The 27,781-nt window shown below is 38.9% G+C and overlaps 3 protein-coding genes across 4 annotated transcripts; all 3 read left to right on the forward strand.

Annotated features, from left to right (window-relative positions):
- The first annotated feature begins 1,960 nt into the window (after positions 1–1,960).
- Positions 1,961–7,179, forward strand: LOC109194240 (myelin-associated glycoprotein). 2 transcript variants are annotated; one of them, XM_019363231.2, is made up of 7 exons: positions 1,961–2,094; positions 2,411–2,480; positions 2,613–2,996; positions 3,724–4,029; positions 4,121–4,378; positions 5,069–5,150; positions 5,258–7,179. In XM_019363231.2, the coding sequence occupies exons 2-7, from the start codon at positions 2,438–2,440 to the stop codon at positions 5,337–5,339; spliced, it is 1,155 nt and encodes a 384-aa protein (XP_019218776.1). In that variant the 5' UTR covers positions 1,961–2,094; positions 2,411–2,437; the 3' UTR covers positions 5,340–7,179. The 2 variants fall into 2 exon arrangements, with proteins under 2 accessions (XP_019218776.1, XP_019218778.1); XM_019363233.2 differs by having other exon boundaries at positions 5,069–5,124.
- Positions 7,180–16,413: 9,234 nt separating this feature from the next.
- Positions 16,414–22,688, forward strand: LOC106096893 (myelin-associated glycoprotein). The gene is made up of 7 exons (XM_019363228.2): positions 16,414–16,540; positions 16,862–16,931; positions 17,061–17,447; positions 19,612–19,917; positions 20,004–20,261; positions 20,914–20,995; positions 21,089–22,688. Exons 2-7 carry the CDS (start codon positions 16,889–16,891, stop codon positions 21,168–21,170), a joined length of 1,158 nt encoding a protein of 385 aa, XP_019218773.1. The 5' UTR covers positions 16,414–16,540; positions 16,862–16,888; the 3' UTR covers positions 21,171–22,688.
- Positions 22,689–23,589: 901 nt separating this feature from the next.
- Positions 23,590–27,317, forward strand: LOC109203489 (myelin-associated glycoprotein). The gene is made up of 6 exons (XM_025910247.1): positions 23,590–23,668; positions 23,942–24,011; positions 24,138–24,521; positions 25,865–26,170; positions 26,256–26,513; positions 27,217–27,317. Exons 2-6 carry the CDS (start codon positions 23,969–23,971, stop codon positions 27,300–27,302), a joined length of 1,077 nt encoding a protein of 358 aa, XP_025766032.1. The 5' UTR covers positions 23,590–23,668; positions 23,942–23,968; the 3' UTR covers positions 27,303–27,317.
- Positions 27,318–27,781: the final 464 nt, after the last annotated feature.

The following is a 27,781-nucleotide window of genomic DNA, read 5'->3' on the forward strand; positions in this document are numbered from 1 at the left end:
AACATAACATGTCTTTTTTTATTTATTGACCTTAAATGTCGTGTGCTGGGCTGAGAGGCAGCATCAGGTTCCTTTGTAACTGCTTTCATTACACGTCTCACTCTTTTAGTGATCCTTTGTCTTAAAAGCTTCACAATACCCGTGCACCTAAATCTTACAGATACAGTGTGATAGTCATACTGAGTGATATGTATTCAGTAAAATGACTATTTGGTTGTGTGTGTAATTAATTTGCAAATATTAGTTGTATTGGTAGTATTTTATAATAATGTCAGACTATTAAGCATTATTAGGTTATTAGTAAGGTATTATCAAGTGCTTAATTCATCATATATATATATATATATATATATATGTATATGTATATATTGCATTACTCAATTCAATACAATTCAAGTCAGTTTTATAAAACGCCAAATCACAACAACAGTTGCCTCAAGGCGCTTTAAATTTGTAAGGTAGACCCTACAATAATACATATAGACAAACACCCAACAGTCATATGACCCCTTTGAGCAAGCACTTTGGCGACAGTGGGAAGGAAAAACTCCCTTTTAACAGGAAGGAACCTCCAGCAGAACCAGGCTCGGGGGTTCTTGACAAATCTGTCAAGACAAGACAAAAGACATGCTGTGGAAGAGAGCCTGAGATTAATAACAAGTATGATTCAGTGCAGAGAGGTCTATTAACACACAGTGAGTAAGAAAGGTGAGTGAAGAAGAAAGACTCAGTGCATCATGGGAATCCCCCCAGCAGCCTACATCCACTGCAGTATAACTAAGAGGATTCAGGGTCATTAGTATTTTTATAAATACAGAAATATGATGATGATTATTACTAGCAGTGATGTAGTAGCAGTGATAGCTGTACATAGTTACACCGTGTGAAGAAGTGATTTTTTGAGTGTGTTTTGATAAATAAATATGTAGTAATAGAAAGAGTTGACCCCCAATGAAAAGATAACTTTACTTTAGTGTCACCTCCATCCTTTTTTTTTTTCCCCACTCACCTAGGCCAGCTGCAATAGGGCAAGAGACAGAGTACACCCTGGACAGGTCGCCAGTCTGTAACAGGACTAACACAGAAAACCATTTACACTCGCTTAAGAATCATCAACCTGACATGCATGTTTTTGGATTGTGTGAGGAACCCAGGCAACACGGGGAGAACTCAAACACCCCACACAGAAATGCTCCAGTCTGGATTCAAACCCAGGACGTTGTTGCTATGAGTGGATGGCGCCACCACACAGCACCACCTGCTGCCCCTTTTATTAACATGGAGCAATGACTGTCATTGACATGGAGCTTTATCGATGCTGAACAAACTTTTGAGATTTGCTGTAGCCAGCAGAGGGCGTGCTCGTGTTACTTTTCATGCTTTCTGGAATCCAGAGTTGCACTGAATGTCACACATGTAAAGAGGAGGTGCAGGGAGGCAGAGACACATGACACAGACTTGCTCAGTTTTATTAATTAAATTTTTAGTATTGATTAGTTTCTGATTATTTTTTTATGGCAACCCTAGTTACTTTTAACAGATAACTGCTGATATAAAGTGACTTTCATATTGGGAGTTTGAAAATATATTCACTAAAGTTAAACTTACAGGCTTTGAAGGAGTGAAGGTACAAAAAAAATCTCTGGGTGTACATGTGAGTTTACAGTTTTAAACCTATAAAGCCTGAGACATGAAACAACTGCAAAAAATGGAGATAATGGAGTTCATTAAAAATAAATCTATATTCATTTGCAAATATGAGTTTTAATTTGTATCATATTTGCTACGTTGTTGTTTTGAGCAACTTAATTACAGAAAAAAAAATCGTTCTGATGATGAAGACTCAAAACTCACAAAATCTCATCTCAAATATGACACACTTGGTGTTACAGGTTTAAGAAAGAGAACTAATCCACTTCCTCTTTTAGCAGGTTAGAAGCAGGAAGGACACAAATGAGTTTAGTATGCAGACGTTAGTCAGTGGATATCTCAGTGCTTGCTTCTCTCTGATATGATGATCACTAGTTTACAGGGTTTATTGTAATTTTGCTTCATTTCACTCTAAAACTGTGAGACTAAACTGAGACTTGTTTGGTAAGGAAACATTTGATGCTTTTATTTAATGAAACTAAAGCTTTCATTTTGTGATTCTTCTTTTAGTGCACTGACAGATACATTTATGTCATTTTCTTTCCTGGTGATTTAGTTTTACTCACAAAAACAAACTCTGTAGTATTGTTACTGTTTTCATATTTCATATGTCAGATGTTGTTAATAATGGTTCCTTATGATGACAGCTGGTATTGCACAGAGGAAGTCTGGATTATATATTTGTTTAAAGAATTATGAATAATCTCTTCAAAATCCATATTTCAAATGATTAAATATCTGATGTGTGTTTGTAATTCAGGGTTTCAACAAGTTCCTGTGTGTGAACATGGTGACAGTCGGCATGTTGCTGATTGTCCTCTTTGTTCCAGGTGAGCTGTTTGTTCAGTCATTCACGGACATGGAGTCATTTTACAACATTTTACATTTTACTAACAAACAAAATCTGAAAGGTCAGTGAAGATAGAGTCAACAGTTTACTAATCATGACACTGTATTTACAGCTGCTTTGGCTGATTGTCCTGATGAAGCAGCACTCTCCATAACTGCACCAAAGAAGCTGGAAGCACTGAGTGGATCTTGTTTGCAAATCCCATGTAGCTTCAGACCCAAAGAAGAACAGAAATTTAACAGCACTAGAAAAACCTTTGGAGTGTGGATAAAAAATGATTCCAGAATTTCCATTTATCCAAACAATGTGATCTTCAACAGTAGTGGAGCAGTTAGCATCTATCCAATGAGTATTACTGGGAACCTGAGTCAGAGAGACTGCACCACTCTGTTTTCTAATTTAACCACCACATACACAGACAAATACTTCTTCAGAGTAGAGAGAGAAACATTCAAGGCAACAGCTCGTTGTGATCCATTTCAAATAACAGTCAGAGGTGAGTTATTTTTAATACGTTTATAACAAAATGACAATAATTCACATTCAGACAGTTGTTCTCTATTCTTTGTCAAAAATATCTCTTGAAACTAAAAGTAACACTACAGTCACAGTGATTGTCCCGACTTACAGTTTATTCTGTTATTGAACAGAAGCCTTACAGAAAAGTCAGGATGTAAAATGTAAATAAAAACAAAATGAAGTGTTTTTCAAATCATTTACAATCTCAGTTCTTTTCCGTACAGGTCAAAAATACCATAGAAAAGATTAAAACTAAGAACTTGGATTGTTTTTTGTGGGTCAGGCTCTTGTTCATGTTATAAAAAGAATAACAGATCACTGTTTCATGATGTACTACTATTGATTTCATTGCAGCAAGGCCAATTTAGGACTTGGACTCTTTTACCAAACATAAAAAGCCAGATGGATGCAGTTTTTCACTATTTTCAAAAACATTTTTACTTTTGATCAGTCAGATTAAAACCAATTTTCATCTTTGTCTCTCTTCATGTTAAATAAGTTCACACAGGGGAAGCAGCAGTGTTTTATTTTATATTTTTATTTTCTTTGTAGAGTTTTAACTTACATTTGTGCATCTAATAATTCCAATGGTTTTCAAAAGTGTTCCTGAGCCCATGGAATGAGTCTCTTGGTGAACATCAAATACAATCCAAATATTGACTTAATTTATTTGTATAAAAACTGTGTTTAATGTGAAACCACAGATTCTCCTTGGAGGCCCAATATTACAATCCCAGGTGATCTGAAGGAGAAGGAGTCTGTCACTATAACCTGCTCAGCTCTCACTCCCTGTCCACACTCCCCTCCTCAACTCACCTGGAATCTCACACAAGACTCTCACAACAAAATAGAGGAAAACACAGATGGAAGCTTTACAACTAAAATCCAGCAGACCATCACTCTGTCAGACACACATGATGGAAAGAAGATCAGCTGCTCTGCCAGATATCCTGTGAACCAAGGAAAAGACACCAAGACAGCAGAGACAGAAGAGACTCTCAGTGTTTCATGTAAGACAATCAGAGTTTGTTGCTGAACTGAATCCTATAGGACAACATGATTTATGGGATATGTCTTTCCATTCTTTTTTTTTTTCTCCAGATGTTCCTAAAGACACCTCAGCATCCATCAGTCCATCAGGTTTGGTGTCAGCAGGCAGCTGGGTGAAGCTGACCTGCTCCAGCAGAGCCAAACCTCCAGTCAGCAGCTTCACCTGGTTCAAGAAGAGCAGAGATGGAGCTGTGAAAGTATCTGAAGGAGAGATTTACAGCTTCAATGTAACAGATGGAGGAGTTTATTACTGTGTGGCCACTAATGATCTGGGTAATCAGACATCAAGAGGGATTCGTGTGACTGAAGGTAACGTTACTCAGCAGATTTCTTTTCGTTTCAACTCAAAATGTTTTTGACTGGATCCAACAACTGAAGTGTTAAAAGCATTTTTTTTCCCATCCATTCTCTTCCGCTTATCCTTATCAGGGTAGCGGGGAGCTGGAGCCTATTTCAGATTTCTTAGAGGGAGAGGCAGGGTACACCCTGGACAGTCCACGAGTCTGTCGCAGGGCTAACACATAGAGACAGATAAACATTCACACACTTACATTCACAGCTATGGGCAATTTATAGTTATCAATGAACCCAACCCCACTAACTGAATGTGTTTAAAAATGTGGGAGGAAGTCGAAGAACCCATACAAACACAGGGAGAACATGCAAACACCACACAGAAAGGGCCTCGGATGATGGAGGATTTGAACTTAGGACCTTCTTGTAACCGATGTGCCACCATGTTGCTGCGTTTTCATAATGTTTTAATTAATTTTTTTGATTATTCAATTTTTTGTGATATATCTCAGAAGAAAGTAGAAACAGAAGTGTGTTTAACTGAGACTGAATTTTGTTTTATGAAGTTCAAAGATTTTACTTCATCCTACAATGTGTGGTTGTTCATGTGGCAGACTTGAAAAAGTATTTTTTCACCTTAAATGGTCTTAATGTTCATTCTGTCACATACTGTCTTAATCGCTCTAAAATCTTGTTGCATTAAAGGTGGAAACCTGGTTGGTGTCTACACTATAGTGAAGACTGTGGGAATCATAATGCTCGTGAGCACACTGATGGTTTTTGTGTGGTGAGACACATGTTTCTATGATACACTGTGTGAAACCACAAACGAACTCATCTGTTGTAAAATAAAATAATTCATTCTTTCTTATTATTTTTTTGTGTTTCCTTCAGCTGGTTCAGATCCAGACACTCCAACAGTCCAGAAACTGAAATCTGTCAGATGAGCAGAGTCACATCACAACACATCAACTAAAGTTTCTGCAGGAGGACAAACTCCACCTCAAACTATCACTAAATTCACTGCAGTGATGTTCAACACTTTTGCTTTGAGAGTAGAGATGATGTTGCAGGAATGGAGACATTTCCTTTGTGGACAAGTTCATGCCGCTCTTCAACTGGACTGAACTTTTTAAATAGGACCTGCTTCACTCTAAAGTCAAGCATCCATGAACACTGATCTAACCCTACACTTATGTAAGACTGCTGCAGCATGATGCTTGGAAAATCCTGGCAGTTTCCATTCTGTTACAGTTTCAGCTGTTTTCCTAACATTAGTATTAAATTCAGAATCAGACTCATCTTTATTTGGCCAAGTTTGTGCACACAAACAAGGAACAAGTTACACAAAGTCTTAAGAAACTATACAAAGTAGTGGTGCAAAACTGAGTGGTGTAATATGCATATGTGTTATGACCTGAATGATGTAAGAGTGGGTCATTTCACAGTGTTCATCAGAGTGACAGCCTGGGGGAGGAAACTGTCTCTGTGGTTTTTGTAAACAGTGGTCTGTAGCACCTGCCTGAAGGCTGCACTTTGAACAGTTATTTCTGGGATGTGAGGCGTCTGCAGTGATGTTTCCACCTGTTTCTTTATCCTGGACTTGTACAGGTCCTGGATGGAGGGAAGATCCTCTCTGCAGACCCGACTGTCCGTTGAAGTCTGGCCCCTAAACAGCTTTTCCACTGATAACTACTGCCCCCTTGTGGAACTTTGCCAAAACAATTACAAATATTTGAATGCCCCGAGGTGCTCAGGCTGTGGTGGGGGAATATCAGTGATTTACAAGTGCAACTTAAGTTGTCACCCATTTACTCTGAGCTCATATCATCCCTTCAAAGTTAAGTATGAAAATCCATTTTGGTGCATTATTATCCACCAACCTCCTAAATCCTGTGATGTCTTCCTGAATTAATTCTGTCATCTGTTTTCATATTTTGTCAAATTTGACCAATTCCCTTTGGTCTGTAATTTTGATTTAAACATTGATGATAGTGCAGCATGTTAACGGTCCCACACATAACAGCGAGAACCCCATGATCGTGTTTTTACTCCCATCTTATCCATAACCTCCCTGCATATGTCTGATCTACTGACTGGCCACACATTTGTATTATTGACACATTTTTTCAGTTAGTGTTTTCTTCCCAGAAACAAACTGTTCAGTCTTGTATCTTTAATGAGAATTCAGGAGCTGTATCAACACATCATTTTTCAGATGTCAGTGATTCACTTCATGGGTCTAATAGTCTATGTTAATCATAGTTTTAATGGAAATTTTTAAGATTCTTCTTCTTCTCTGTGTCAAGCTGACTTTACTGAATGAAAGTCTCTAAATTATGTAATTGTGTCTTCATGTAATCTTTAAGCAAATGTTGTTGAGTTTTCTGTTTTATACAATGTTCTAAATGTACTCTGTGATCATGGCAGGTAAGCAGGTTCTCTGGGCTTTCAATCCCTCTGTGTGTCAGAGGGCATGCAGACTGTGGTCATGCTGTGTGTACTGTTGTTTTTGTATTACTTGGAAACCAAAGGTAAACCTGCAGATGTGAACTTCCTTCAGATTGTATCATAAGATCCTCAAATTATACAAATTATACAAAAATATGAAATAGAGCAGCGGCTCTACTCTGTGCCGCTCCTGCATCGCCGAACTCCCAAACCGATCTCTAAGGGAGAGGCCAACCATGGTTCGGAGAAAGCTCATTTCCACTGCTCGTATTCACGATCACATTCAGGAATATTATTATTATTATTTCTTACAATGAATACAGCATCTCTGCTATGAATAAAATCTGTTTTCAATTTACATCTTACAGCATCTCAAGTTTTTCAGATCTGGGTTTGTAGAAAGCTACTACATTTCATAAACTGCACTCATAAAATTTAAAATATCATGTATTGTTTCAAAAGCATCCTGACTTCAGAACCATGTTTGTTATAGTTTACTTTTATCAACCGATTGATTAGTGCATATCTGCAGATGTTGTCAGTAACACACTGACAACTCCTAGCACACTGTAGCTGAAGCAAAGGTAGTTTAAGAATGCTGTTCTTTATGTTTATTTACTTTTATATGAAAACATGATTTACATGAATAACATTTACCATTTAAAAGCAAAACATATGACACTGTTAGTTTAGCTACAGGTAGTTCATGCCTGCTCACCATAGATCATGTAATTTCCATCACTTCACTGATTTTTCTAGCAGACACATCTTATTTAATGGCACATCAGTGTAAGACAGGAGAAATGCGACGTTCATACTGGGAGTTATTAAATATATTGTCTAAGGTTGATCTTACAGGCTGTGAATGAGTGAAGTTAAAACTTTGAGGGTGAGCGCACCATTTTAGACTTTTAAGGACAGCACACAGTAGCAGGATGTGATGTATTCACACGTCAAAAGGTGGAAAGATAAAAAAAAAAAAACATGTTCAGGATGTTCATGTCTGATGTATACATAGTTTGGTATCTGCAGTGAGTCGTGCTTCCCAACGGCCACACCCAACTGCACATCAACAGATCTACTATTGAGATGGTCGGCAATCCTGTGTGTGCACATATCAGATGACCTCTCCTGGAACCTGAACACCACCACCACCATGAAGAAAGCCCAACAACGTCTTCACTTTCTTTGGAAGCTGATGAAGGCCAGTCTCCCTCCTCCCGTCCTCACATAATTTTACCAGGGAACCATTGAGAGCGTCCTGTGCTGCTACATTACTATTTGGTACAGGGACTGCAGCGGAAAGTGATGACAGCAGAGAGGAGCATTGGAAGCCCTCTCCCACCTTTAAGACAAACACATCATCTGACATGGAAACAGCATAGTGAAGGACACTTTCCACCCCTCACATGCACTGTTCTCCCTCTTTCCATCTGGCAGACGGTTTTGCAGCATCAAAACTGTAACAACCAGACACTGCAAGAGTTTTTCCCCTAAGCAGTCAGAGCCCTCAACACTACCACCAAAGGACTGATAAACATAAACACTCTTCAATACTTTTACAATACTCACCAGAAGACTCAACAACTTTAACCTAATATTCAATACCAATTGCACAACATCTCACTTTACTGTATTTGCACATGATCACTTTGTATTGTCTCTTGGCCTGTCTTTGTTTATTGTACATAGATATAGTTAGTATTAGTACCTTTCTATCTTTGTAATTTTATTTAAATTTTGTGAGTTATTATTTATTTGTAATTTATAGTTTTACATCCCTTGTAGATATATTGTGATATACTTATAAATGCACCATGGGGGGCTTGGTGTGAAACGGCATTTCGATACGCTGTATACTGTGTATATTGTTGTATTCACAATAAACATCTGGAATTGTATTAAAATGAATTGTATTTCCACTGTTTTTTTCTGTTTTCTTTTCTTTACCCTATGGCTAATGGTGTTTTGCTACTGTAGTTTATAATGATGCTGAATAAGTCTGTACCCTTATCCTCTATCTGACCCCTGTTGAAAATCAATAAAATGTTGATCACAAAAAAAGAAGAAGCTTTGCCTGCAACTCAAACATAACATCTCTTTTTGTATTTATTGACCTCAAATGTTGTGTGTTGGGTTGAGAGGCAACAACAGGTTCCTTTGTAACTGCTTTCATTACACGTTTCACTCTTTTAGTGATCCTTTGTCTTTAAGCTTCATGATACCCGTGCACCTGAAGCTTACAGATACAGTGTGATATGCATAGTGAGTGATATGTATTCTGTAAAATGTTATGCACATTTGGAATAACTTACATTAGTAAAAAGGTGTTTAGTGAGTAAGTGATTGATGTTTGAATGATGTTGAACCATAATGTTGTGTGCTGGGAAGCCACACTAAGTTCCTATGTGACCTTTCAGACTATTAATCTTGTTTCTATTCTATTTCTCTTTGAAATAAGACTACGACACACAGACTTTGTCAAATGTATTTAAACAGGACTTCTACAATGACACTGAATAATATATATATATATGCAAATATGAGTGCTATTGGTATTATTTTATAATAATGTCAAAATATTTAGGATTGTTAAGTTATTAGTGAGGTATTATATACACAGTTCAAGTCAATTCAATTCAATTTTATTTTTACAGCGCCAAATCACAACAACAGTCGCCTCAAGGTGCTCTATATTGTAAGGTAGACCCAACAATAATACATACAGAGAAAAACCCAACAATCATATGACCACCACATGAGGAAGCACTTTGGCGACAGTGGGAAGGAAAAACTCCTTTTTAACAGGAAGGAACCTCCAGCAGAACCAGGCTCAGGGAGGGGCGGCCATCTGCCATCTGAAAGACATGCTGTGGAAGAGAGCCTGAGATTAATAACAAGTATGATTCAGTGCAGTGAGGTCTATTAACACACAGTGAGTAAGAAAGGTAACTGAAGAAGAAAGACTCAGTGCATCATGGGAATCCCCCCAGCAGCCTACATCTATTGCAACATAACTAAGAGAGGATTCAGGGTTATTAGTATGTTTACAATTAGGAAATATGATGATGATTATTACTAGCAGTGATGTAGTAGCAGTGATAGCTGTACATAGTTACACCATGTGAAGAAGTGATTTTTTGAGTGTGTTTTGATAAATAAATATTTACTAACAGAAAGAGTTGACCCCCAATGAAAAGATAACCTTGCATCAATGTCCCCTCATCCTTTTTTTCCCACTCATCTAGGCCAGCTATGAAAGGGTGAGAGAGAGGGTACACCATGGACAGGTCACCAGTCTGTAACAGGCCTAACACAGAAAACCATTTACACTCACTTCAGAGTCACTAACCTAACAAAGCCCAGAGAGTGTGAGAACTCACACACAGAAATGCTCCAGTCTGGATTTAAACCCAGGACCTTGTTGCTATGAGTGGATGGCGCCACCACACAGCACCACCTGCTGCCACTAGAGGACGGGGGTGCCTACTGGGGTCAGCCGGGGAGCTGGCCCTAAGGAGGGGCATCTTGCCCCTCCCTTCTTTCCTCCCCATCCCCGGCTGCCTCCCTCTTCCCGCTCCACCACACCCACCCACACAGGTAGGGCCTTGGGGTGCGGGTGTGTCACCAGGGTGCAGGGGAGACATTCCCCCCCCTCTGTCCCCTTCTGGCCACCTGCGCCTCAATTTTATTTCACAACTTAGACATCCACATTATTCACACTCTCATAACACACACACACACACACACACACATATACACTGTAAACCCGGATAAGTTCAATACACTTAAATCGTTTGAGGAAACCGATTCCCTTCAAATGATTTGAGTAATCAACCCAAAACAAAAAATTAACTGATTTAGTCAAGTAAACTTAAAAGTAAAATTGTCACAATTTACTATATTGAGTCATCGCTACCTAAAGTGTTTAAGTATTCAATATTTCAAAAATAATTTGTTTAAGTACAGTTAACTTAATACTAATAGAAAAAACTAAATTGTTTAAGTGGTGCTAATATTACAAAACTCACTTTTTTGCGTAGTGTTTAATTAAAAGCGTCTTTTAATTAAATGTATTATTATTACTAAAACTTAATATGTCAAGGCAAACACACTCAAAACGAAAGACCACTAAAGTGTTTTTTTTTTGTTTTTTTTTACTTTATTTATAACAAAACAAGACTTTTGTTTTCCTTTGAACAGTATTCCAATTTTTACACATGGCGCTTCTAAGAAGACATTTCTTTCAGAAACAAACACAATATTTCAGTTGTTCCTAGCCACTTTTTGACAAGAATTTATTTGTGGTCTCTGAGGTAGTTTTTTTTGAACAGTAAGTTTTTGGTTTGCACAATTGGACTTCCAATAAAACATTTTCTTTAAAACAATCCTTTTAAACAGATAAAACTGTGTATCACAAGTAAAGAACTTTGGTGCGACACTCTGGGTAACAAGTTGTAACAGTAAAACTTATTTTCACAAATATTTTAACTTGGAAAAATAAAAACTATGGAATAAGGAATGGCCCCAGCGAGACAATGAAATTAAAGGAATAGTTCACTGATTTTACATAATAAGATATGTTCTTACCTTAGCTTTGACGAGTTGATGTGTACCAGTCTTGTCTTTGTGCGTGCCCTCAGTCATGCAAATGGAGCAAAGCCTCTCCCATATATTCCAAATACCTCCACTTTTTGCTCCTTTTAGAAGCTACCGAGCTCCCCCACGTTTTCCCTATTTATGTAAAATTACATGAAAAGTGACACTCTCCAAGTTTAGTTTAACTAAATTTAACGTGTGGATTTTCTAAGCCGATAAGAAGGGGTACTATATTACAAGGTGTAATAACACTGTAGGAGCACTTCTTCATCCCCCCAGTAACTCAGTCTATGCTCCAGAGTGCACTAGGGTTACTGCGCGCTTGTAATATAGTGCCCCTTTTTATCGGCTTAAAAAATCTATACGTTAAATTTAGTGAAACTAAACTTAGATAGTGTAACTTTTCATGTAATTTTACATAAATAGGGAAAACGTGGAGGAGCTCGGTAGCTTCTAAAAGGAGCAAAAAGTGGAGGTAGTTGGAATATATGGGAGAGCCTTTCTCTCGCACAAAGACAAGACAGGTATGCATCAACTCTTCAAAGCTAAGGTAAGAACATATCTCAGTATGTAAAATCAGTGAACTACTCCTTTAAGCCCTGGTTTTGCCATCCACTAAAAACAAAAAAAGACAATTACAAACACAATAATGACTTCCTGAACTTGAGAAAAAGCTGCTCAATGAAGAGTGAACATTCAATGTATCTATGCACACATTGAAAGCTCATTTTTTAGCCTTTGGAGTTTTGGAGGAGGATCGTTTCGTCCCAGATTCAGCATAATCTGCTGGATAAACAGGAATGTATTCTTCATGCACTTTGGGTACTCCAAGTGGAGTGCATAAGTCAGTCCAAACAGGAGACACATTGCCAAAGGAAGACTGCAGATGGAATCCATTACCACATTGCCCTCTAGAAGGATCCCCAGCTGGGAGGGGTTCAGTTCTTGCTCTGGACTTCCGTTTTCACCATTGAAGATGATTCCTATTGGGATTTCAAGGTCACCATCAGCAGCATTCTACAGAGGGGGGGAAAAAACTGTGAGTTAACCTGTTGGTGGAGAGTAACACAAGTATAAAAGGTCAAAGTATTGTATTTCTATAAATGCTCTTTATTATTTAAGTACAAGTTAATTGTTCAAATAAAAAAAATAAAAAAACAGGAAAATTTGGGGAATCTGTAAGGCTTATTGTCATTATACAACTGTATAATGAAGTTTGTCCTCTGCATTTGACCCATTTTTCAATGTTGATAAGGCAGCAACCCGTCAAGAGAATGGGTTTTTGTAGATTGGCTGCAGGAGCCTGTACAGCAGGTTGCGACCTAGGCTTAACCTGGAAGGAGGATTAACCTGTTGTGCATATTTTTGTAATTTTTCTTTCATAAAGATGATGAGCTTCATCTAACACCGTCCACTGGTTCACTCTTCTACTCTGGTCCACTCCAGTTGTACATTCTCATTTCGCTCTCTGTAGAACATGTCTCACCCCATAGGCTGACCAGCAACAGCTTTTTCGGTTGAACTGCAAAGCCATTTAGACCTTTGTCCCCAGTCCCACCCAGTCCTTTTTTTTTTTTCAGTTTTCTGAGTCATTAAAGGAATTGTGACAAATTGAAGGGCTTAAATGAAACTTAAAAGGCTGGAGGTGCCCGGCCGTGCTCTGGTCCTCCTCCTCTGACCGGGGCCGGAGTCCGGACCCGGGCTAACCCTGAACACGGTTTGGATGTGCTCACATCACACAATGGAACCGCGCGGTTTGGATGGACGAGGAAGATGCTAGAACCATTACGCATGAGCAGGGGTTAAGGCTGTGAGGGTTACAGCCTTAAAACATTTATAATAAATACTTTTCACTACTTTGCGGATTTCACTTATTGCGGGTTGTTTTTGGGACGTAACCCCCGCAGTAAACGGTTCACTGTAGATTGAATTAGCGTGTACATTTGCGTAATGTAACATGCAACTATTTTTGCTTAAAGTTGAAATACAAAGATTTAACTCACCAGTTTGCGTGGAGGTTTGAGGAAAAGTACTCCCTATCGACTGTAGACTGAAACAAACATGTCCAATCCCAGGCAAAACCACCAAAAACGACTTGTCTTAATTTTTTCTGACAAACAAGTCCAGACTCTTCGGTTCCAGTGCCGGGAAAAATATGGGAGGGGCAACAAAAACTTAAAAATAGTGAAAGTGCTTTCAACTAAACATAATCAGTAAACATCAAATTTACTTTTATTATTTGAGTGTTGAGTTTAAAACTTATTCTCTTATAAATAATTGAACTTAAACTATTTATTAGAATAAACTTAAAATAGAAAGGACCATGTTAAATGTATTCATTTTAGTGCATCACATGCAAAACAATATAGGTTAAGTGCAAAAAGCTTCCACCAATGAGTTCTGTCTGACACAGTTATATGATTTTAGTTTTACAAAGAAAATTAATTACCATCAGTGATTATAGCTAAACCATTTGAATGCAAATAACTTTTGGGATTACAGTGTATATATATATGTATGTAGGGCCTTGAGGGTGACCAGGTTAACGGCGTCCAGAGGACGGTCTGTGTATGCAACCCTACCTCTGGCGCCGGTGCCCACCTCTCAATTTTAAATCCATGTAGACATTGAGGGTTCTCGGGAGGGGCCGTGCTAACACCTGCTGCTCTCTGGCAGCAGCACCATGCCCTCCCTTGTTTTAAATGCACTTTAGAACAACACGCAGCAACACTACACATGAGCGGGAGGAGGGAGGTATGGGGTCTTCACACACCCCCGTTCTCTACTAGCCATCGGGGCGGGGGGCTGGGAGGAGGTGTTGGCCGTCCGATTGGCCTCCCTGCTGCTGCGGAGCCTGGGGCGGTCTGCTTGCCTCCAACCCGGGGGAAAGGGTCACATCTCTTGGGTCTGGGTGCCGTTTCCCCCTCTGGGGGCGAGGGTACCTGGACCCGGGGCATAGAGTATGTTTGGGGAGTATGATTGTGTGTACATGTCTATGTATGTCTATCCCTACGTTGGGTGAGTGCTGAGTGTTTGTATATGTGTGCATGAGGGTGGGAAAGCATGTTTATGTCTGTGTGTGCCTGTTTGTCTGTGTCTATATGTCAGGTCGGGTCTTAGACTCCACCTCCCTGGGTACTCCCAGGCCCTCCAAGTGTGGAGGCCTATCTCCCCTCACCACACTCCCTGCTGGTAACTGATGCCCTCAGGGGTTGGTGCATTGGTGGTTCTTGGTGTCCGGGGCTGGGCGCTCAGGTATGCACCAGCTCACTCCCGGTGGCTAATTGGCAGGGCCTGGTGCCTGTCGCTCGGTCAGGCCTCTTCTGGAGCAAAGGGGGCCCTCGGGCCTCCGGCCTCGGGGCCTGCAACTCGGTTCACTCTGGCACAGCTGGCTGCCGGCAGAGCCGGCGGGCACGCCGGTGCAGCCCCCTCTGGCTTCTGCTCCGTGGCTACTGGGTGACCCCCTCGTCTGGGGATCTCCTCAGCCCTTCCCAGGAAGGTGGCACGGATGCCCCTCCGGTGGTACTCCTTGGGCTCTCGCACTCTGGGGCCTCTGGATGTCTGGAGCCTGGATCTCCTCCATGCCTGCTTCATGCCCTGGGGGACGGGGCTATGGGTCTCCACACCCTCTAGCAGACCGTTACATGGGGAAACCTTCTGTATATCAGCGCGTTGATCCACACAGGTGTGCACACGGGTGTTCACTGTTCGTAGACAAACTACACCTTTCTTAGCTGCTACTTCAAAGCACATTGTGTGCTGTCTGTCCTGCGTGCTGCACAACAACTTTCAATATTTAGTATTTACTGCTGTTCACACTTAGCTAGATTAACGTGATGGTGTTGTGTTTAGTATGTTGCTTTGTTTTTTTTTTTGGTTTTTTTTGCTTGTCTTCTCCTTTTTCTCTCAACAGGTGATCCAGGAGATTTTTTTTTCTTTCTCTTTGTCTTTGTAAGTGCCCTTTCTCACTGTCCCTTTTCCCTTCTGTTTTTCTTTTCCTTCCTCTCTTTCTTTCTCCCTTTCCTATCCCCCAGTCATGTCTGTCCCATCTGTAACAACTGAAAATAAAATAAATAAAAATAACAAAGTTTGATCAAATGGACCAATACGGCAATGCCATGATGATCCATTTGGCAAAATAAATCCATTTGGTATCCTTGTTGGTCTTCAGACAACAATTCTGACGGCTTAAGAAACAAATGGGACAGGCAGAAAAAAAAAAAAAAAAATGCTCCAGTCTGGATTCAAACCCAGGACCTTGTTGCTATGAGTGGATGGCACCACCACACAGCACCACCTGCTGCCACTTTTATTAACCTGGAGCTTCATCGATGCTGAGCAAACCTTTGAGATTTGCTGTAGCCAGCAGAGGACGTGCTCGTGTTACTTTTTCTGCTTTCTTGAATCCAGCGGTGCACTGAATGGCACAGCTGTAAAGAGGAAGTGCAGGGAGGCTGAAACACGTGACACAGGCTTGCTCAGTTTTAACTACTTAAATTTTTAGCATTAATTAGTTCCTTAATATTTTTTAATGCAACCCTAATAACTTGTAACAGATAACTGCTGATATAAAGTGACTTTCATATTGGGAGTTTGAAAATATATCCACTAAAGTTAAACTTACAGGCTTTGAAGGAGTGAAGGTAAAAAAAAAAGAAATCTCTGAGTGTGAGTTTAAACTTTTAAACCTGTAAAGTCTGAAACATGAAACAACTGCCAAAAATGCATTTTTTAATGGAGTTAATTAAAAATAAATCTATATTATTTTGTAAATATGAGTTTTAATATTTGTTACGTTGTTGTTGCAACGTATTCCTATAAACTATTTTGGGCAACTTAATTAAAGAAAAAAAATCGTTCTGATGATGAAGAAGTCTCACAACTCACAAAATTTCATGTGAAATATGGTAAACTTCATGTTACAGGTTTAAGAAAGAGAACTAATCCACTTCCTCTTTTAGCAGGTTAGAAGCAGGAAGGACACAAATGAGTTTAGTATGCAGACGTTAGTCAGTGGATATCTCAGTGCTTGCTTCTCTCTGATATGATGATCACTAGTTTACAGGGTTTATTGTAATTTTCCTTCATTTCATACTAAAACTGTGAGACTAAACTGAGACTTGTTTGGTAAGAAAACATTTGATGCTTTTATTTAATGAAACTGAAGCTTTTATTTTGTGATTCTTCTTTTAGTGCACTGACAGATACATTTATGTCATTTTCTTTCCTGGTGATTTAGTTTTACTCACAAAAACAAACTCTGTAGTATTGTTACTGTTTTTATATTTCATATGTCAGATGTTGTTAATAATGGTTCCTTAAGAAAGAATGACAGCTGGTATTGCACAGAGGAAGTCTGGATTATATATTTGTTCAAAGAATAATGAATAATCTCTTCAAAATCCATATTTCAAATGATTAAAAATCTGATGTGTGTTTGTAATTCAGAATTTCAACAAGTTCCTGTGTGTGAACATGGTGACAGTTGGCATGTTGCTGATTGTCCTCTTTGTTCCAGGTGAGCTGTTTGTTCAGTCATTCACAGACATGGAGTCATTTTACAATCTGAACTTTACTGACAAACAAAATCTGAAAGACCAGTGAAGATAGAGTCAACAGTTTACTAATCATGACACTGTATTTACAGCTGCTTTGGCTGATTGTCCTAATAAAGACCCAGCACTCTTCATAACTGCACCAAAGCAGCTGGAAGCACTGAGTGGATCTTGTTTGCAAATCCCATGTAGCTTCAGACCCAAAGAAGAACAGAAATTTGACAGCACAAGAAAAACATTTGGAGTGTGGATTAAAAATGATTCCAAATTTGACAAGAATCCAAACAATGTGATCTTCAACAGTAGTGGAGCAGTTAGCAACTATCCAATGAGTATTACTGGGAACCTGAGTCAGAGAGACTGCACCACTCTGTTTTCTAATTTAACCACCACATACACAGACACATACTTCTTCAGAGTAGAGAGAGAAACATTCAAGGCGACAGCACAATGTGATCCTCTTCAAATAACAGTCAGAGGTGAGTTATTTTTATTTACGTTTATATTAAAATGACAATAATTCACATTAAGACAGTTGTTCTCTATTCTTTGTCTAAAATATCTCTTGAAGCTGAAAGTAACACTACAGTCACAGTGATTGTCCCGACTTACAGTTTATCTCTTTATTGAACAGAAGCAGAAAAGTCGTCATGTAAAATGTAAAAACAAAATGAAGTGTTTTTCAAATCATTTACAATCTCAGTTAATTTCTGTTCAGGACAAAAATACCATAGAAAAGATTAAAACTAAGAACTTGGATTGTTTTTTGTGGGTCAGGCTCTTGTTCATGTTTTAACACGACTGACAGATCACTGTTTGATAATGTGCAAATGATATTTTTAGTGTGTGACAGGTCTGTACTACAGATAGGCCAGTGTAACACTTGGACTCTTTTACCAAACACAAAAACTCAAATGGATGCAGTTTTCACTATTTTCAAAAACATTTTTACTTTTTATCTGTCAGATTAAAATCAGTTTTCATCTTTTAATAATCTTTTTAATAATCTTTGCCTCAGATCATGTTAAATAAGTTCACACAGAGGAAGCATCAATGTTTGTTTTTATATTTTTATTTTCATTGTAGTGTTTTAACTTCCAGTTTTTGCATTTAGTCGTACCAATGATTTTCAGAAGTGTTCCTGAGCCCATGAAATGTGTCTCTTGGTAAAAATTAAGAGATTTAGTTTTAAATTTCTCAGCTCTGTTCATCATTTCAGTTACAAATTATTATTATTATTATTAATTTTAATATTATCATTAATATCTTATGTTCTTGGTTTTTCTGGTTATGTATTCCGTTAAGATTTACTAGTTCTCAGGTTTCGGTCCTGTGCGTCCTGTGTTCCAGCTCACTCTGGTCTCTGTGTAAAGCCCTTGTCTCTGAGCCTGTCTCTACATGTGTGTTGAGTTTCCTGTTTTACTTTGAAGGTCTGTGTCTGATGCCAGTGTATTCAGTTTTGCGTCCTCCCAGTCTCATCATGTTTATTAGGTTAAGCAGTGTCTCCCTCCTGTGTGCAGTTTCCTCATTTCCCTCTGTGTATATTAGTGTGTTCCCCTGTGCTCATCATCCGTCTGTCTGCATATTCTTCCTCCGTATCGTCTCTGCCTGACATCCCCTGTGTGCTTGCTGCGTTTCATAATTTCGGATTTTGTTTTGTTAGTTATCCCAGTTTAGATTGCTCTTAGTTCTGTCCTGGACATCTTTGTTTCTGTTTGTGTTTCTCACCATTTGGAATAAAGCTCTCTCACTATAAGCCAGTGCCTGCATTCTGGGTCCATCTCTCATCTCCACACAGTCTGCCTCACAAACCCTGACACCAATGCTGCTTCTCCAGCAGACTAGGGCAAAGTACACTGCACTTGGCACAACAATCAACACATTAACATTCAAATTGTTAATATTCTCGCCACAAAGCACATTCCAGTCTGCAGACTCAAAGAAGAAAAAGGTAAAAAGAACTGAAAACATCAATCATGGAACAGAAAATTAAACAAACACAAAAACTGATAGAAAACCAACCTTCGAAATAAAACAGGAGACAAATGCAAAACACAGACACAAGAAGGATGATACCTGACCTGACCAAGATGTGGAACAGGCACAAAGAGAGAGAAGAGACAGAGGGAGGAACAGACACAGAAAACTACAACTAAAAACATAAAACATCAAAACATGAAGCAAAATCCTGGATGAAACACTCCTCAGTAGCATAACGATGGGGTAAAATTAACAATCATGAATCTAAAATCATACCGATAAAAACAAGAACATTTAAGAAAAAGACAGAAATCAAAACCTGTATTCAAAGGCTCAAACATAAAACTCCAAACTGGAATAATGAAACATAAATGCAAACACAAACACAAATATAAAACAGAAAATACGTCACATAACTAAACACCAGAAATTGCGCAAATATATCCACAACTGTATCTGTATCATCTTTGTGATGATGTTGAGTTGGTAAAATATGTTCACAGATATCAAACCTGCCAAATCATGCAAAACTACCTCTGTGTGTTCAGCATTTAGGAGCTTTAATGATGTCATTTGATAATCAGCATTCAATTGTTATTATTAAAATCCAAATATTGACTTCATTTATTTGTATAAAAACTGTGTTTGATGTAAAAACCACAGATTCTCCTTGGAGGCCCAGTATTACAGTCCCAGGTGATCTGAAGGAGAAGGAGTCTGTCACTATAACCTGCTCAGCTCTCACTCCCTGTCCACACTCCCCTCCTCAACTCACCTGGAATCTCCAACAAGACTCTCACAACAAAATAGAGGAAAACACAGATGTAAGGTTTACAACTAAAATCCAGCAGACCATCACTCTGTCAGACACACATGATGGAAAGAAGATCAGCTGCTCTGCCAGATATCCTGTGAACCAAGGAAAAGACACCAAGACAGCAGAGACAGAAGAGACTCTCAGTGTTTCATGTAAGACAATCAGAGTTTGTTGTTGAACTGAATCCTATAGGACAACATGATTTGTGTGATATGTCTTTGTTTGTTTTTTTCTCCAGATGCTCCTAAAGACACCTCAGCATCCATCAGTCCATCAGGTTTGGTGTCAGCAGGCAGCTGGGTGAACCTGACCTGCTCCAGCAGAGCCAAACCTCCAGTCAGCAGCTTCACCTGGTTCAAGAAGAGCAGAGATGGAGCTGTGAAAGTATCTGAAGGAGAGATTTACAGCTTCAATGTAAAAGATGGAGGAGTTTATTACTGTGTGGCCACTAATGATCTGGGTAATCAGACATCAGGAGTGATTCATGTGACTGAAGGTAACGTTACTCAGCAGATTTCTTTTCTTTTTGTTTCAATTCTCCGCTTATCCTTATCAGGGTAGCGGGCAGCTGGAGTCTATTTCAGCTGTCTTAGAGTGGGAAGCAGGTTACACCCTGGAAAGGTCACCAGTCTGTTGCAGGGCTAACATAGAGACTGAGAATAATTCTCACACTTACATTCACAGCCATGTGCCATTTATAGTTATCAATTAACCTAACCCCACTAACTACATGTGTTTGGACTGTGGGAGGAAGCCGGAGTATCCGGGGAGAGAACCCATACAAACACAGGGAGAGCATGCAAACTCCACACAGAAAGGGCCTCACCTGATAGTGGAATTGAACTCAGGACCTTCTTGTAACTGATGTGCCACCATGTTGGAGCATTTTGTTTTATTTTTTTATTTATTTTTTTGATTATTCCATTTTTTGTGATATATCTCAGAAGAAAGTAGAAACAGAGGTGTGTTTTATCTCAGACTGAATTTGTTTTATTAAGCTCAAAGATTTTATTTTATCCTACAATGTGTGGTTGTTCATGTGTTAGAAAGGAAAAACAATTATTACACCTTAAATGGTCTTACTGACTGTCAAATGTTCATTCTGTCACATACTGTCTTAATCACTCTAAAATCTTGTTGCATTAAAGGTGGAAACCTGGTTGGTGTCTACACTATAGTGAAGACTGTGGGAATCATAATGCTCGTGAGCACACTGATGGTTTTTGTGTGGTGAGACAAATGTTTCTATGACACACTGGTGTGAAACCACAAACGAACTCATCTGTAGTAAAACAAAATAAAAATGTTTTTTTTTTCCTTCAGCTGGTTCAGATCAAGACGCTCCAACAATCCAGAGACTGAAAGCTGTCAGATGAGCAGAGTCACATCACAACACATCAACTAAAGTTTCTGCAGGAGGACAAACTCCACCTCAAAATATCTCTAAATTCACTGCAGTGATGTTCAACAGTTTTGCTTGGAGAGTAGAGATGATGTTGCAGGAATGGAGACATTTCCTTTGTGGACAAGTTCATGCGCTCCTCAACTGGACTGAACTTTTTAAATAGGACCTGCTTCACTCTAAGGTCAAGCATTTTATCCATGAACACTGATCTAACCCTACACTTATGTAAGACTGCTGCAGCATGATGCTTGGACAATCCTGGCAGTTTCCATTTTCTTACAGTTTCAGCTGTTTTCCTAACATTAGTATTAGATTCAGAATCAGACTCATCGTTATTTGGCCAAGTTTGTGCACACAAACAAGGAACAAGTTACACAAAGTCTTAAGAAACTATACAAAGTATTGGTGCCAAACTGAGTGGTGTAATATGCATATGTGTTATGAGCTGAATGATGTAAGAGTGGGTCATTTCACAGTGTTCATCAGAGTGACAGCCTGGGGGAGGAAACTGTCTCTGTGGTTTTTGTAAACAGTGGTCTGTAGCACCTGCCTGAAGGCTGCACTTTGAACAGTTATTTCTGGGATGTGAGGCGTCTGCAGTGATGTTTCCACCTGTTTCTTTATCCTGGACTTGTACAGGTCCTGGATGGAGGGAAGATCCTCTCTGCAGACCCGACTGTCCGTTGAAGTCTGGCCCCTAAACAGCTTTTCCACTGATAACTACTGCCCCCTTGTGGAACTTTGCCAAAACAATTACAAATATTTGAATGCCCCGAGGTGCTCAGGCTGTGGTGGGGGAATATCAGTGATTTACAAGTGCAACTTAAGTTGTCATCCATTTACTCTGAGCTCATATCATCCCTTCAAATTTAAGTATGAAAATCCATTTTGGTGTATTATTATCCACCAACCTCCTAAATCCTGTAATGACTTCCTGAATTAATTCTCTCATCTGTTTTCATGTATTGTCAAATTTGACCAATTCCCTTTTGTTGGTAATTGTGATTTAAACATTGATGATAGTGCAGGATGGTAATGGTCCCACACATAACAGCGAGCACCCCTGGATCCGTTTTTTACTCCCATCTTATCCATAATCTCCCTGCATATGTTGTCACGGTCCTGGGCCATTGACCCAGTGTTTAGTGTTCTCTGTGCCTCCCTTCTGTTTGGTCTCTGTGTTTCTTAGTTGCTCTGTCTCCCCTGTCAGCTGTATTCCCTAGTCAAGTCCGCATCTCAGTGTTACATTTCCTGTTTTACTTTGAAAGTCTGTGTTTTTGGTGAATGTATTGAGTTTTGCTTCCCTTTGGTCTTGTCATGTCTGATTTCTCCCAGCTGTGCTCTCCTTCTGTGTCTCATTCCCTTCGTTATTTCCCAGTGTATTTAAGCCCCGTGTTTCTTTGCCTCATGCTGTGTGTTTCCTTGTGTGCCTCTTGGTGAAGTTTAGTTTTTATTTCCAGTTTACGTTAGTCCTGTATGATTTCTGTGTGTCAGCAATAAAGCTGCATTTTGAGTTATTCCCGTTTGTTGTGATTTCTACATTTTGGGTCCTCTTCCTGCGTGCACACAGCCGAATCATGACATATGTCTGATAGAGCGCCTGGCCACACATTTCTATTATTGACACAGTTTTTCAGTTAGTGTTTTCTTCCCAGAAACAAACTGTTCAGTCTTGTGTCTTTAAGGAGAATTCAGGAGCTGTATCAACACATCATTTTTCAGATGTCAGTGATTCACTTCATGGGTCTGATAGTCTATGTTAAACATCTATATTAAGTTTTAATATAGATGATTAATTAAATTTTTAAGATTCTTCTTCTTCTCTGTCTAAAGCTGACTTTACAGAATGAAATTCTCTAAATTGTCTTATTGTGTCTCCATGTAATCTTTAAAGCAATTTTTGATGAGTTTTCTGTTCTATACAATGTTCTAAATGTACTCTGTGATCGTGGCAGGTAGATGCCTTCTCTCTGTAAATATTGTGGGCTTTCAATCCCTCTGTGTGTCAGAGGGCATGCAGACTGTGGTCATGCTGTCTGTACTGTTGTTGATTTCTTTGCAAAGGTAAATAAACTGATAAAGCGTTTCAGAGTTTATTACTAATCAGTTTTTTTTAGTATTAATTAGTACTTGAATATTATTTTTTACGATGACCCTAACAGCTTGTAATAGATAACTCCTGACAATAAGTGACGTTCATAGTGGGATTTTTAAAAAATATTTTAACTAAAGTTAAGTTTGCAGGCTCTGAAGGAGTGAAGTTGAAAAAAATCTTTAGGTTGTGAATGTGAGTTCAGACGTTAGAAATAGATTGACATGTCATATCCCCTGTTTCACCTTTTAAGCAGGAAGGACACAAATGAGTGTATCGTGTGGTTTAGTCAGTGAGTATCTCAGTGCTTGCTTCTTTCTCCTATGATGACCACTAGTTTACAGGGTTTATTGTAATTTTGCTTCATTTCACTCCAAAACTGTGAGAATAAACTGGGACTTGTTTGGTAAGGAAACATTTGATGCTTTTATTTAATGAAACTAAAGCTTTTATTTTGTGATTCTTCTTTTAGTCCACTGACATACATTTATGTCATTTTCTTTCCTGGTGATTTAGTTTCACTCATTTCATATGTCAGATGTTGTTAATAATGGTTCCTTATGATGACAGCTCGTATTGCACAGAGGAAGTCTGGATTATGAATTTGTTTTAAAGAATAATGAATAATTAAAATCCATAATTCAAGTGATTAAATATCTGATGTGTGTTTGTAATTCAGGGTTTCAACAAGTTCCTGTGTGTGAACATGGTGACAGTCGGCATGTTGCTGATTGTCCTCTTTGTTCCAGGTGAGCTGTTTGTTCAGTCATTCACAGACATGGAGTCATTTTACAATCTGAACTTTAACAAACAAAATCTGAAAGACCAGTGAGGATAGAGTCAACAGTTTATTAATCATGACACTGTATTTACAGCTGCTTTGGCTGATTGTCCTGATGATGCAGCACTCTTCATAACTGCACCAAAGAAGCTGGAAGCACTGAGTGGATCTTGTTTGCAAATCCCATGTAGCTTCAGACCCAAAGAAGAACAGAAATTTAACAGCACAAGAAAAACCTTTGGAGTGTGGATTAAAAATGATTCTAGATTTGGCAAAAATCCAAACAATGTGATCTTCAACAGTAGTGGAGCAGTTAGCATCTATCCAATGAGTATTACTGGGGACCTGAGTCAGAGAGACTGCACCACTCTGTTTTCTAATTTAACCACGAACTACACAGACACATACTTCTTCAGAGTAGAGAGTGAAACATTCAAGGTGACAGCTCGTTGTGATCATCTTCAAATAACAGTCAGAGGTGAGTTATTTTAACACTTTTATATTAAAATGACAATAATTCACATTCAGACAGTTGTTCTCTATTCTTTGTCTAAAATATCTCTTGAAGCTAAAAGTAACACTACAGTCACAGTGATTGTCCCGACTTACAGTTTATTTCTTTACTGTACAGAAGCCTTCCACACAAATCAGGATGTAAAATGTAAATAAAAACAAAATGAAGTGTTTTTCAAATCATTTACAATCTCAGTTCATTTCTGTTCAGGACAAAAATACCATAGAAAAGATCAAAACTAAAAACTTTGATTGTTTTTTGTGGGTCAGGCTCTTGTTTATGTTTTCACAAGACTAACAGATCACTGTTTCATGATGTAGTAATATTGATTTCATTGTGTGTCGGGTCTGTACTGCAGACAGGCCAGTTTAGCACCTGGACTCTTATACCAAACATAAAAAGTCAGATGGATGCAGTTTTTCGCTATTTTCAAAAAGATTTTTACTTTTGATAGTCAGATTAAAGCCAATTTTCATCTATGTCTCACTTCATGTTAAATAAGTTCACACAGAGCAAGCAGCAGTGTTTGTTTTTATATTTTTATTTTCATTGTAGAGTTTTAACTGGCATTCGTGCATCTAGTCGTACCAGTCTGGGTCCTTGTGACCTAGCATTTTGAGTTCTTGTATTTTTATATTATGGTTTATGTTCTGAATCCTTGGTTGTACTGTTTTGATTATTGTCATTTCCCTAGGTTTAAGTTATGGTTGTCAAGGGTTTAGTTCCTAGGTTTTGTGTGATGGCTTCCCTATGTTCGGTGTTGTATCCACTGTGCCTGTCTGTCCCAAGTTTCAGGTCCCTATGTTTTGTCTCCCCAGTCTGTTAAGTTTACATGTCTTGAGTTCAGTCAGTGTGTTTCCTGTTTTACTTTGAAGGTCTGTGTCCCATGTCAGTGTTTCTAGTTTTGCTTCCCTTGTCTCGTCCAGTCTAATTACTCCCAGCTGTGCTCTCCTTCTGTGTCTCGTGTCCCTCGTTATCCCTCAGTGTATTTAAGGCCTGTGTTTCTTTTTGATAGTGTCGTGTCCTCCCTCAAAGCTGTGTGTTATTTTCTCTGTGTCTCCTTGCGAATTTGTTTTCCCAGTTTCGTTTAGTTTTGTATTGTTATTTGTGTCACTACCAGGCCAGCAATAAAGCTGTTTTTTCCCTGTGTAGGGATCCTTTCCTGCCTACACACAGCCGTTTTGTGACAAATGGTTTTCAAAAGTGTTCCTGAGCTCATGAAATGAGTCTCTTCGTGAACATCAAATACAATCCAAATATTGACCTTATTTATTTGGATACAAACTGTGTTTAATGTGAAACCACAGATTCTCCTTGGAGGCCCAATATTACAATCCCAGGTGATCTGAAGGAGAAGGAGTCTGTCACTATAACCTGCTCAGCTCTCACTCCCTGTCCACACTCCCCTCCTCAACTCACCTGGAATCTCACACAAGACTCTCACAACAAAATAGAGGAAAACACAGATGGAAGCTTTACAACTAAAATCCAGCAGACCATCACTCTGTCAGACACACATGATGGAAAGAAGATCAGCTGCTCTGCCAGATATCCTGTGAACCAAGGAAAAGACACCAAGACAGCAGAGACAGAAGAGACTCTCAGTGTTTCATGTTAGACAATCAGAGTTTGTTGCTGAACTGAAACCTATAGGACAACATGATTTATGGGATATGTCTTTCTTTTTTTTTTTTTCAGATGCTCCTAAAGACACCTCAGCATCCATCAGTCCATCAGGTTTGGTGTCAGCAGGCAGCTGGGTGAAGCTGACCTGCTCCAGCAGAGCCAAACCTCCAGTCAGCAGCTTCACCTGGTTCAAGAAGAGCAGAGATGGAGCTGTGAAAGTATCTGAAGGAGAGATTTACAGCTTCAATGTAACAGATGGAGGAGTTTATTACTGTGTGGCCACTAATGATCTGGGTAATCAGACATCAGCAGAGATTCGTGTGACTGAAGGTAACGTTACTCAGCAGATTTTTTTTCATTTCAAAATGTTTTTGACTGGATCCAATAATTGAAGTGTTAAAAGATTTTTTTCCCCCCATCCATTCTCTTCCGGTTATCCTTCTCAGGGTAGCAGGGAGCTGAAGCATATTCCAGTTCTCTTAGGGCGAGAAGCAGGGTACACCCTGGACAGGTCACCAGTCTGTCGCAGGGCTAACACATAACCATTCACACACTCACACTCACATTCACACCTATGGGCAATTTATAGTTATCAATTAACCTAACCCCACTAACTGCATGTCTTTGGACTGTGGGAGGAAGCCGAAGTATCCTGGGAGAGAACCCAGGCAAACACAGGGAGAACATGCAAACTCCACACAGAAAGACCCTGCACTGATGGTGGATTTGAAATAAGGTCCTTCTTGTAACCGATGTGCCACCATGTTGCTGCATTTTCATAATGTTTTAATTAATTTTTTTGATTATTCATTTTTTTGTGATATATCTCGGAAGAAAGTAGAAACAGAGGTGTGTTTAACTGAGACTGAATTTTGTTTTATGAAGTTCAAAGATTTTTCTTCATCCTACAATGTGTGGTTGTTCATGTGTTAGACTTAAAAACAATTTTTCCCCTTAAATGGTCTTATTTACTCTTAAATGTTCATTCTGTCACATACTGTCTTAATCACTCTAAAATCTTGTTGCATTACAGGTGGAAACCTGGTTGGTGTCTACACTATAGTGAAGACTGTGGGAATCATAATGCTCATGAGCACACTGATGGTTTTTGTGTGGTGAGACAAATGTTTCAGTGAGACCACAGACAAACTTATTTGTAGTAAAACAAAATAATTCATTCCTTCTAGTTTATTTGTTTGATTTTTCTTCAGGTGGTTCAGATCCAGACGCTCCAACAATCCCGAGACTGAAATCTGTCAGATGAGCAGAGTCACATCACAACACATCAACTAAAGTTTCTGCAGGAGGACAAACTCCACCTCAAAATATCTCTAAATTCACTGCAGTGATGTTCAACACTTTTGCTTTGAGAGTAGAGATGATGTTGCAGGAATGGAGACATTTCCTTTGTGGACAAGTTCATGCCGCTCCTCAACAGCACTGAACTTTTTAAATAGGTCAAGCATTTTATCCATGAACACTGATCTGCATACTTACTGCATACTTCCCTTGTGGACAAGTGATTTATACGTGCAATTTAAGTTATCACCCATTTACTCTGAGCTCATATCAATCCTTCAAATTTAAATATGATCCAC

This window comes from Oreochromis niloticus, linkage group LG9, assembly GCF_001858045.2.
Source record: "Oreochromis niloticus isolate F11D_XX linkage group LG9, O_niloticus_UMD_NMBU, whole genome shotgun sequence".
In the NCBI taxonomy this organism is placed as follows: Eukaryota; Metazoa; Chordata; class Actinopteri; order Cichliformes; family Cichlidae; genus Oreochromis; species Oreochromis niloticus.

Excerpts from the sequence above, each read along its gene's own strand:
- LOC109194240 (XM_019363231.2), top strand. The coding sequence starts at position 2,438 with ATGGTGACAGTCGGCATGTTGCTGATTGTCCTCTTTGTTCCAG. Across the intron at positions 2,997-3,723 it reads ATTTCAAATAACAGTCAGAG|ATTCTCCTTGGAGGCCCAAT; the intron begins GTGAGTTATTTT and ends GTGAAACCACAG. Across the intron at positions 4,030-4,120 it reads AGAGACTCTCAGTGTTTCAT|ATGTTCCTAAAGACACCTCA; the intron begins GTAAGACAATCA and ends TTTTTTCTCCAG.
- LOC106096893 (XM_019363228.2), top strand. The coding sequence starts at position 16,889 with ATGGTGACAGTTGGCATGTTGCTGATTGTCCTCTTTGTTCCAG. Across the intron at positions 19,918-20,003 it reads AGAGACTCTCAGTGTTTCAT|ATGCTCCTAAAGACACCTCA; the intron begins GTAAGACAATCA and ends TTTTTTCTCCAG. Across the intron at positions 20,996-21,088 it reads ACACTGATGGTTTTTGTGTG|CTGGTTCAGATCAAGACGCT; the intron begins GTGAGACAAATG and ends TTTTTCCTTCAG.
- LOC109203489 (XM_025910247.1), top strand. The coding sequence starts at position 23,969 with ATGGTGACAGTCGGCATGTTGCTGATTGTCCTCTTTGTTCCAG. Across the intron at positions 24,012-24,137 it reads GATTGTCCTCTTTGTTCCAG|CTGCTTTGGCTGATTGTCCT; the intron begins GTGAGCTGTTTG and ends CTGTATTTACAG. Across the intron at positions 26,171-26,255 it reads AGAGACTCTCAGTGTTTCAT|ATGCTCCTAAAGACACCTCA; the intron begins GTTAGACAATCA and ends TTTTTTTTTCAG.